This window comes from Dasypus novemcinctus, chromosome 6 (assembly GCF_030445035.2).
Source record: "Dasypus novemcinctus isolate mDasNov1 chromosome 6, mDasNov1.1.hap2, whole genome shotgun sequence".
Taxonomy (NCBI): domain Eukaryota; kingdom Metazoa; phylum Chordata; class Mammalia; order Cingulata; family Dasypodidae; genus Dasypus; species Dasypus novemcinctus.
This window is the reverse complement of record NC_080678.1, coordinates 45,440,045-45,452,177: the sequence shown is the minus strand read 5'-3', so window position 1 is coordinate 45,452,177 and position 12,133 is coordinate 45,440,045. Positions and strand designations below refer to the sequence as shown.

Sequence of the window (12,133 nt, the reverse complement as noted above, 5' to 3'; positions counted from 1 at the left end):
AGGGAGATGATTTGCTACAGGCATATTTGCATTGGCCTAGGTTTACATAAGGTTGTTGTTTGCACAAACAAACATATATGTCCATATAGATCCAATGGTGAAATTTAATTTTAAAACGTGCATTACTTTAACACAAAATTATTTTTGATTTCTACTGTTCTTTCTGTAAGGACAGTAATTTCATAAGTTAATTATATACTACTTGTATTTTAAGACATCTCATTCTTTCTATGTATTATACATCTTGTTCTAATATATATGTATTTACAAATTTATATAATGCCTATCATATAGGAAAGTTATCTGTAACTATATTATGGCAATTTGATCTCTACATCTAGTTGTACTTCCAGGTATAATATTAATGTTTATAATGATGTACGACACTTTCATAACACTTCCTGTAAGCTTGAATTGCTATGGCAAATGTCCATTTTCCCCCGTTTGCATCAGTGTTTACTTGTGTCTTATCAGCTAAAGTCCAGGAAGAGATTGACCGTGTGATTGGCAGACACCGGAGCCCCTGCATGCAGGACAAGAGCAGCATGCCTTACACGGATGCAGTGGTGCACGAGATCCAGAGATACATTGACCTCTTCCCCAGGAACGTGCCCCATGCGGTGACCCAGGACATTAAATTCAGAAACTACCTCATTCCCAAAGTAAGACTTGTTTCTCCTATCCTGCAACTCAGTGCAATTAAAGGGCTTGTACTTACTGCATGATTCCAATGCTCTCTACTCAGGAGAGATGTGGAAAATTCAACCATCATATCTATGACAGTTTGATGGATTTTGGATTGTTTCCAGTTTGGGACTATAAAGCTTATTAACAACTTTTTATATCAGGCAGTCTGTATCTTCTGGATTTGCTCTCCTTTGTCACCGTTTTTGCCACTGTTAGCATATTACACCTGCAAATAAATTTTTATCAATTTGTCAAATTATCCAAACATTCAGTTAAGAATTTACTTAGGGTGGCATAAAATCTATTGATCAAATTGAAAAGAATTGGTTTTTTTTGACTATTGAATCTTACAGTTCTTAAATATAGCATATGCTTGCAATTTCTTTGTGCTGCCTTTAATTTTCCTAATAATGTTATGTTCTCAGTACTGTGGTTTGAATACTTTCGTTAGGCTTTTCCCTAGGTAGTCAATATTATTTCTTCTTTTAAATTGCATGATTATTTTAAAAGATCTTTCCATTATTTTCCTGGTATATGGGATGGAGTTAATGATATTATTTTAATGCCATTAGTACTAACCTGGTTAGATTCATTTAATATTGCTAATAATTTGTCTATAAATTCATTTCTAATTTCTACCTTCACAATCTTATAATCTGTATTAATATTTCTTTCCTTTCTTCTTTTCAAATTCTCATAGCTTTGATTTATATTTGTCACATTATTGGGCAGGCTAGGATTTCTAAGATAGTTGTTGAATAGAAGTAAATATAAGTGGACTTCTTGGTTTTTATTGTTTTTGTTTTCCATTTCCAAGGAAATATATTGTTGTCACTCTTTTTCACCCAAATAAGGATGTCCTTCCAAATCTTTTATTTTTGAATGTTTTTATAGAATTAATGGGTTCATAATTTTATGAAATGAATTCTCAGTTACCGTCATATATTTTGGCTGCTATTTCCCCACTACATATAAATACACACACATATATATGCTTAGATATATACATGTATTGATAAATGTATATGAAGACATCTGGATATTATTTTCTACATTTTCTATTTATATTCATAAAACATATTCTGCAATTTTGCTTTATTAAATTTTTCTTTTCAGATTTCTGATATGGAGGTAATATTTGCCTGAAAATAGGTGGGAAACATTCCCTACCATGGTATATTTTATTGTTTCTCATACAATTCTCTCTTGTTTTTGTGACCACTAAATTCTGTCTTGGGATGCCTCATAATTTTTCACTAAATGCCAAAGATTATATACAAAAAAAGCAGAGGCCCGGATAATGTTGGCCTTCTTCTAGAAAGCATTCAGCATTCCTCCAATAAGATGATACAATGGTATGACATCTTACCTCCTTCAATTTTGGAAATGAACAGAGTTTAAAACTTACTGAAGGTGTAATCTTACCTCTCTCTCCAAGTTTCTTCCACCTCTGGAATCTTGACATCAATTTTTGTCTTATCAATTTTTCAATGCCATCTAACACATGGTTTCTATATTTTTCAGACTTTCTAGTTTATACACTACAAGATATTTCATCCCTCAATTGATGTCAGCATATATTACTATTATATAAAATTAAGATAACTAGAAATTCTATTTTGATGATAAAGAATGGTTTGGGCAGTTTGGTAAGGTTGGACTTTGCCATCCTTGGGGAAGAGGGAATCAAGGCCATTACCAACAAGCAACGGATCTTGTCCCCATCAAGGGTCAGGAGTTCAAGTCCACACTTTTTCACCCTAGGACACAATCAGGGAAAGTCTTTTTTAAAAATATTAGGTTGACAATAGTTATCAAACTAACTTCTCCTCCTATTACTAAGTAATTTGAAGTAGACCACAAATTCAGTCAGGGACTGCCAATTCCATCATCTACTATATTCTGTTGTGGGGAGTATTGCATCTGCTAAGCAGACACCTATTCAGGGTTCACCACCCAACTCAGGCTTTTTAAACTCAGAATGTTCAGAGCCTGAGGACAAGGTACCATCTCTTCTGCAAAAAGAACATGCGACATGGGTCACTGATTGTTTCTTTCCTCCCAGTCAGGTAAATAATTTATTTACCACAGAATGGATTCACTGCATAAGGTGAAGATCATGATCTAAAACAGAAGTCTACAGACTTTTTGGTAACAGGTCAGAGAGTAAACAATTCTGGTTTTGGGACCATAAGGTGTCTGTTGCCAATACTCAGCTCAGCCACTGTGGCATGAAAATGCTTGAAGACAAAATATAAAGGTATGAAGAGGGCAGTGTTTCAATAGTAATAGAAACTGACACTTCAGTTTCATATATTTTCATATACCATGAGTTATTTTTTTAAAATAGAAAAAAAAACATTTACAGAAAAAAAATCTTTCAGTATTGAATTTCCAAATTATACCCTATAAGTCACACCTTGTATTAGTGTGCTATATGTGCTACAGTTCATGAAAGAACATTTTTATAATTATACTATAAACTACAACCCATCATTTCCAATTGGGTTCACTGTTTGTCTTGTACAATCCTATATTCTTATGTTTTTATTCCAGTAACATATGCTCAACCTGAAAATTCCCCCTTCAAACCATATTCACACAAATACTTCAGTGCCATTGGTTTCCTTCGCAATGCTCTGCTATCATCACCAGCATTCACAAGATAAACTTTTCAAGTATTGTGTTACTCTTTTATATTTAATTTAATATTTCAATGAATAAATTGCCTGATTTTATTTTATTTATTTTTTTATCTTGTCCCTTTAATTTCCTTAGTTTCTTTGGATGCTTGCTTTCTTCAGTACATTTCAATTTTAAAGAGTTCAACTAACTGTTATGTAAAATATTTCTCAGTCTGAGTTTGTGCGATATATTTCAGGATATTAAATTTCAAGCATATGCTTTTGACAAAAAATCTCACTGGGTGATGTTTTTTCTATATGAGGGACTGGGGCACATAATATCAGATTATCCAATTATTTGTGATATAAATTTCTTACTTACAAAATCTCTCCATTCCATATTTGATGTTTTTCATATGTAACTAATAGTAATCTATGGTATAGTACTTTAAGACCTTGAGTACATCCCATTTCCAAATCATTCATGCAACAGATTTACCTTTTTTTAAAAAGGTTTATTTTATTTATTTCTCTCCCCTTCACTCTCCCCTCCCCACCTCCATCGTGTTCTCTCTTGTGTCCATTTGCCGTGTGTTCTGTGTCCACTTGCATTCTCGGCGGCACCCAGAATCTGTGTCTCTGTTAGTTGCGTCATCTTGTTGCATCAGCTCTCTGTGTGTGCAATGCCATTCCTGGGCAAGCTGCACATTTTTCCCACAGGGCGGCTCTCCTTGTGGAGTGAACCCCTTGTGCATGAGGCTACCCTATGTGGGGGACACCCCTAGGTGGCATGGCACTCCTCCTTGTGTGTGGCAGCTCTGCACATGGGCCAACTCACCACACAGTACAGGGGACCCTGGGTTTGAACCCTCAACCTCCTATATGGTAGGTGGACGCTCTACATGGTAGGTGGTAGCTTCCCATGAGATTTACTATTAACTGATGGTGTTGCCAAATTGTAGCAAAATGGTATTTCTAATTTTGCTATCCTTATTTAGCTTGTATTCATCTACAAAGAAAACTGTTCCAAAATTTTTAAATTAAGAAACAAATTGCATTATTAACATTCAACATTTGTCACTGGTCTTACTATTCCAGAAAAGGCCATTTTTAATTAGAATAGACTGTGTTTATAAAAGCCTTATGAAAAGCGGAACCAGCAAGATGGTGGCAGAGTAAGGAGTTCCTAGAGTCAGGCACTGCTACAGGGTAGTTAGTAAACACCCAGAGCTCTCTGGAGCTAGCTGAAGCACCTGTTTGGGGGCTCCAGGAGGCCAGAAGAGCATCCTGCCACATTCTTGAAGGAATAGAAGGAGGTGGCTGCCCATCTGCAGAGAAGATTCGTAAGTAGAGCGCTCCACACCCCGGAGGCCAGTGCCCATCCTCCACTGGAGGCACAAGCCTCATTGAGAACTGTTCCATGGCTGGAATTGAAAGCTCCACTTCCCTAAAACAGGGGAGGAAGAGACGGTTGGGCACCAATTTCAGCTACTGATGAGTAAATTCAGCGGGCTAAAATATAATCCTGAGAACAGCTAACGTTTGAACCTGTCCAATCCAGAAAGAGGCCAGGAGCTGCCATCTTAACTCCACACCTGGCACGAGGGGAAGCATGGTGGACTGAAAATCACCATGCTGGTGGGGACCAGCTTCTTTCCATCCACATCAGATTGCAGATCCAGCCTAGACCCCAGTGCCACCTCCAGCAGGAAGAAGCGGCAGGGACTTGTGCTAACCTCGTCAGGAAATTACTGGCTAAGCTGCGGATGCCAGTGATTGTCCTACTCTGGTGGCATAGGCTGCCCTAGGAACTATTCTGTTGCTGGAATTGGAAGCGCCATTTCCCAGAAACAGGGGAGGAGGAGACGGTTGGCTGCTGATTTTGGCTACTGATTGGTAGACTTGACTGGCAAAGGTATAACCCTGGGAATAACTGGGTGTAAATCAACCCAAGTCAGAAAGAGGTCCGTGGCCACCAATTTGACTCCGCCCCCAGACTGAGGGGAAGCCAGGACCGAAAATCACAGTGACAGGAAGAACCAGGTTTTTCACCCAGATCGGCCTGTAGCCCTAGCTTCTGCCTCTGCCTCTGGCAGGGAGGAGGCTGGTGGGCCCTGCACTAGCCTATCCAGGTAACTTTATGCAGTTACCTTTGGCTGACACAGACTGAAAACTGAAAGTCTACCAGGGCAACTGTGGACATCTTGGACCCGCACTGCATAGATTGCCGCCCATACCTGCAGCTACATCCTTGCCCCAGGCAGAGGAGAAAGGGGCATGAAGCTTCATCAGTCTTTCTGGGCAAATACAGTCAAACCATGCACAACATGGATTATTCCACACAGCTGTGACTCTGTCCCTACACCTGGCAAAGGAGAAAGTTGGAAGAAGCTTCATTGGTCTCTGGTGCAATGAGGGCAGCTTGAGACTCCACAACTTTCAGCACCAACTACATGCTTGGCTCCTACTGCACAACCAGCAAGGGGAAAAGGCAGGAAGCCCTAAACTAAAGAGAAAAACTGCACCCAGAGTAAATGCCCTAGTAATCCAGATTCAGAGATATCAACAAAAAATTACAGTCCATACCAAGAAACAGGAAGATGTGGCCCAGTTAAAGGACCAAGATAAGCCTCCAGATGACATAAAGGAGTTGAGACAACTAATCATAGATGTTCAAACAAATCTGCTTCATAAATTCAGTAAGATGCCTAAAGAGATAAAGGATATTAAGAAGACACTGAATGAGCACAAAGAAAAATTTGAAAGTACACACAGAAAAATAGCAGATTTAATGGGAATGAAAGGTGCAATAAATGACATTTAAAAAAAAAACATTGGAATCATAATAGCAGATTTGAGGAGGTGAAGAAAGGATTGGTGAGCTTGAAGAAATGGCCTCTGAAAGTGAACATACAAAAGAACAGATGAAGAACAGAATGGAAAAAATTAAGCAAGTTCTCAGGGAACTAAATGACAGCAAAATATGTGCAAACGTATGTGTCATGAGAGTCCATGAAGGAGGAGAGAAGGGAAAAAGGACAGAAGGAATATTTGAAGAAATAACGGTAGAAAATTTCCGAACCCTATTGAAGGACATAGATATTCATGTCTAAGAAGCACAACATAATCCCATCCAAAAAAATCCAAATAGACCAACTCGGAGACACATACTCATCAGAATGTCAAATGCCAAGACAAAGAGAATTCTGAGAACAGCAAAAGAAAAGCAGCTCATAACATATAAGGGATACCCAATAAGATTAAGTGCTGATTTCTCACCAGAAACCATGGAAGCAAGAAGACAGAGGTTTGATATAGTTAGGATGCTACAAGAGAAAAAATTCCAACCAAGAATCTTATATCCAGCAAGACTGTCTTTCAAAAATGAAGGTGTGATTAGAATATTCACAGATAAACAGGAACTGAGAGAATTTCTAAGCAAGAGACCAGATTTTCAGGAAATACTAAAGGGTGTGCCAGAGACTGAAAAGAAAAGACAGGAGAGAGAGGCCTGGAATAAAGTCTAGAAATGAAGATTATATCAGTGAAAGTAACTAAAATTGTCAAAAGAGTGGTGAAAATAAAATATGACTGATAAAACTCAAATAGTCTGGAATAAACTTAACCAATGATGTGAAGAACTTGTATTCAGAAAACTGCAACTCAATATTAAATAAAAAAAAGGCCTAAAAAAAAAAAAAATACCTGGAAGAACATTCCATTCTCATGGATTGGAAGACTATCTCTAAGATGTCAATTCTACTCAAATTATATACAGATTTATTGCAATCCCAATAAAAATTCCACCAGTATTAAAGAAAAAAATTGAAAACTCAATCATCAAATTCATTTGGAAGCATAAGTGGTCCTGAATAGCCTGAAAACTCATAAAAAAGAAAGTGAGGCCTAATCTCCAGACTTTAAATCATATTACCTAGCTATATTGGTAAAAAGAGCATGGTACTGGCAGAAAGATGGGCACAATAGACCAATGAATGAAATTTATGGTTCAGAAATAGACCCTCACAGGTATGGTCAAGTGATTTTTGACACAGCTCGGGCAGAACAATCCATTCAACAAATGGTGCTGAAAGAATTGGATATCCATAGCTAAGAGAAGAAAAGAGGACCTCTATCTCACACCATACCCAAAAATTAACTCAAAGTGGATCAAAAACCTAAAAATAAAAGCAACAACCATAAAACTTCTGGAAGAAATTATAGGGAAATATCTTCAAGACCTGGTAGTAGGTGATGAATTCTTAAAGGAGATAAGAGGAGGATTGAGTGGACTACTGATGTTTTATGCATGTATAAGTTTTAATTAGCTTTATTGTAAGTGTGTGGAAATATATAGAGTGGATGGTAACACATAGTGAGTAACAGCTAGTTTATAAATAGGGATGTGATTGAAAATGCTAGTCTAGGTATGTAAATGCCAAATGACAGAATGCTAGAGAATAATCTAAGAACTGGATAGCACAGTAAACCAAAGGGTGGATGAGAATTGTGGTTGATGGTAGATGCAAGAGTATCCTTTGTTAGCTAGAACAAATGTATATCACTACTGCAAGGTGTTGGGAATGTGAAGAAGCATGGGAAAAATACAGCTGGAGTGATCTATGGACTGTGGTTAGTAATAATAATATAATATCCTTATATTATCTATTCAAAAAATTACTGCGTTGATAATGTATCTATTTGAAAGATGTACTGTGTTAATTATGAAGCAGTATGGAAAATGTAAGCCAAATGTTCAGTATGGACATGGTAACAATCAGATGATATTACCTTACCTGTAACAAATGTTCCAGCACAGTTTGAGGTGTTGATGGAGGGGTGTTGTTTGGGAATTCTGCACATGTGCATCTTTGTTTTATAAGTTTAAAACTTTTGTCATAAAAAATATATTTAAAAAATAATAATAGGGTGGGTTGGGGAAAACACACCAAATAAAAGATAAAGACTATGATTCGTGGTAAGATTTTGACAATATTCTTCCATAACTTGTAACAAACATCTCACGACTGTGCAAGGTGTTGGTGGAGGTGGTGAAGGGGACCCCTGTATGACGTTACACATGTTTGCTTTGTAAGTTCACAACTTTTACTATACACTTAATGGCTTATGTATGTTCATATATAAATGATATAAAGATAATATTAATAGGGTTGGTTGGGTGAAAAATACTTTGGTTAGCCACAATAGTTTGACAATGCTCTTTAATCATTAATTAAAAAGGTTTAACAACAATGCAAGTTTTGGTGATAGGGTGAATTATGAGAGTCCTGTATGATGTATATATACATTTTTGTTTTGTAAGTTTACAACTATTATTATACACTTATTGTTTATTTATATTTATGTATGAGTAATGTACATCAATAAACTAATTCTTAAAAAAGGCCTATGAACAGATACAGATACTTCTGATTATTCAAGAACCAGCAGAAACTTCTTTTTTAAACTATAATTAACATATAAGATGTGTAAAACTGAAGTGATGAAATATGACAGATGAATAGAGCAGTTTTATACATATAAGAGATGTAAAACTGAAGTGATTGAATAGAGCAGGTGCTGCTTTGTCCATCCTGATTAAATGTAAAGCAGAGGATTCAGAAGGTTGGCACTCAACTACTCAAGGGCTCAGTACCTCAAATGCATTTGACTCTGTTGTAGCAAGATCAATGCCACTGGTCATATACTGATCCCTGCATTTTACATGGTTTATCTTCCTGGAAATGTCATTTCCTTTTTTAGACCTAGGCTTCCTCACCTATACATTTAAGAAATTAGAATAAGTGATTTTCTACATTTCCTCCAGCATGAAGAATTCTTTATAATTCAGTTTATCAATCTGACATTTCTAGGGCACGAACATAATAACATCGCTGTCTTCTGTGCTGCGTGATAAGAGAGAATTCCCCAACCCAGAGAGCTTTGATCCTGGCCACTTTCTGGATGAGAGTGGCAACTTTAGGAAGAGTGATTACTTCATGACTTTCTCAGCAGGTAATAGAAATCAATGTCCTTCTATACTTCATGGGGATAAGATACTTTTGGGGACCAGTTGGAGCTTGAACGATACTTATCCTGGGGCTGGTTGACCTGTTCTTTGTGCATGATCATGACACTACCAGTCATTCCCAGTTGTTTCCACTGCAAGCTATGTCCACATCATTGGTCAGATTAGTGGGGCTTTAGGGGACGTGACACTTTTCTGTCAAATGAGGAAGCTAGAGTATGGGTTGATTGACTTCTAACTCCAGACTGAGTTTGCAAACAGCTGCTCTTGAAAAGGAAACTCATCTAGACAGTCCTCAAAAACCTTAAGAAAGGTATTGCAAATACCACAGCTTTCCTGAGTATCTTCTACGGGTGCCCCTCACCCCTTTAATGAGCTTTGATGAGCTCAGTAATATAAGTATACATGAGAAGGAATAGGCGCTCAAGGGGCTCCCACTACAGGTGGGGAAGGAGGTGAGTATCCAGATCATTATAATCAAATATGACCAGTTCTGTCAGAGAAGAAAGCACAAGCTTCACTAAGGCCCAAGAGGGGAAGTTGCCTACTTCCTGCTCACACTTGCTCAGCAGTGAAGAATAAAATGGAATAAGCAACACTGGAATAGAAGGAACGATACTTCAGCTGTCTCAAGGGCCTGGGAGCAAGGAAAGAAGAGAGTTCAAGGCATGAGGACAAAAGTAATAGACACAAGGAAAGAAGAAGAATATTGCTTTAGATGGAAAAATTCAGAACTGCCTGCCAAGTAATGGAGATCAAGGAACTCTTGGGATTTGGCAGTATGCCATCATAGATTCCAGAGCACCTTGCTATTCCTTCATTCATGACACTGCTTATTGGATAGTGGGGTCTCCAGTCCTGCAGTGTGTGCAGAGACTCTAGAAATGGAATTGCCATACGTTTTTCTATGGCTTTTGATGCTTGCTTTGGATCTGGCAGTGTGAAACAAGATGACAAGGACTGCCTTTAAAGAATGCACATTTTATAAGTAAGATAAGTAAACTAACAGAGAATTATGATTCAAAATGATCCATGTTTTAATGGAAGCCTGAACATGATGCTACGAAAATCCAGTGAAGGCAGGATTCTATAGCCTGAGGTGATCACAAAATTATAAAGAGGGAATTATATTTACCTAGGTCATAAACAATTTCAAGAATAATACACCTTAGACAAAAGAAAAAAAAACAAATACACAATATTGTTCCTTGAAATGGCACTGTGTGCTGGAGAATGATGAAGGGTAGTATGAATGGAGATGTGAGTTAGCCTTTTCGGGAGTAAAAGAAAAGATCATGGAAAGTCAGACTGGGAACAAAATGTAAAGGACCAGGACAAATAATTTGAAATTAACCCATAGGAGAGGCAAAGGAACCATTCAAATATTTAAATGATCGGTGGACAGGTTTAGGCATATGCTCTTGAAAGTATATGAGGAAAAAAAGTCATTACTTGAATTTGCATTAGTGTAGAAAGTGAAGCGAAGATATTTATGTGAACCCCTCTTTTTACTACTTCCCTCTTCATCCCACTTTGACAAGCAATGTGGATATGATTCTCAAGAAAAGATTCACAGAAACAGTCATGATCAAAAGAGCAGTAGTAATGAGGGAATACTCAGTGAAGTACTTGGCATAGTGCTGCCTCTCGATAAATATTTTAGCTTGGGAAGTGCCCACTAAAATCAGATACAGGTGGGCAGCAAGTGTCTCTGTCATGCCTGCAATTCACCCCTCAAGTCAATCATTCACCATAGAGCTCCTGAGAGTTCTGATAGTTCAGAAACAGTGTGTTCAAGAACATGTACCTCTGTCTTTTTGATTTCCAGGAAAAAGAATTTGTGTGGGTGAGGGCCTGGCCCGCATGGAGCTGTTTTTATTCCTGACAACCATCTTGCAGAAATTTACCCTGGAGTCTCTGGTTGACCCAAAGGACATTGACACCACCCCAGTTGAGACTGGATTTCAATCTGTGCCACCCCCGTACCAGCTTTGCTTCATTCCTGCTTGAAGAAAGGGCAAGCCATCTGCCTGCTTTTGTGTCGTTGCCCACCACTGCCTTCCTTGGGGGAATCATTCACCAACCCCTCTACTGGGGATATCTTCTCTGACATTCCCTGTCTACATCTCCCCATGCCCCAAAGATCCAGGAGGAATCTCACCTCCATTAAGGTCACTGTCCTGCATTTCACTGCACAAATTTACCTGCTATTCTCCACACTCTATAATATCATATTGCCCACCAATGCCTTAATAATTTATCTAATACTGAGTTATTTCTCTTATCACTGTGATCATAGTAAAAATAAAAGTGTGTGTCAACTCACTGTCATACTGTGTTCTGTGTATTCTACAGAAACGTGTTTTTTTGCTTGGATTATTTGTACATAATAAAGTAAGAAATGAAAAAGGAAAAGAAAATATAGCCAAAGAGGACATGATTGTCCTCTTAATGGAGCATCAGGAGTAGATAGAAGAGAAATCGTCCAACAAGATCTCATGGGCAAATGCTGCATACAGTCACTGGAGATTTAGGTTTGAAGGTGACAGAAAGTGTGTCAAAGAGCAATTCCCTCCCATGGGGACATATTGAGAAGATCAGCCATGGGGAGAAATGAACATTGAGCTATTAAGGTTCATGTCCCCACTTTGGTGTTATCATCAACACTAATGGAAGATTTGAGCTATTTTAATATCTCCTGTTTACTTAGCTTCAAGCATTATTATATGTTTCCATACTGCTAATCATGCGTTCTGGGTGTTATTCTTCTCTCCCCAACAAGACAACAATATCT

At 37.8% G+C, this 12,133-nt stretch overlaps 1 protein-coding gene across 1 annotated transcript in view; it reads left to right on the top strand.

Annotated features, from left to right (window-relative positions):
- Positions 1-11,670, top strand: part of LOC101433008 (cytochrome P450 2C9-like) — a 29,357-nt gene extending 17,687 nt beyond the window's left edge. Inside the window, exons 7-9 of the mRNA XM_004478346.4 lie at positions 475-662; positions 9,185-9,326; positions 11,168-11,670. Coding sequence (XP_004478403.1) covers positions 475-662; positions 9,185-9,326; positions 11,168-11,349 — 512 coding nt within the window. The 3' untranslated portion in view covers positions 11,350-11,670. The remainder of the gene's footprint in view (positions 1-474; positions 663-9,184; positions 9,327-11,167) is intronic.
- Positions 11,671-12,133: the final 463 nt, after the last annotated feature.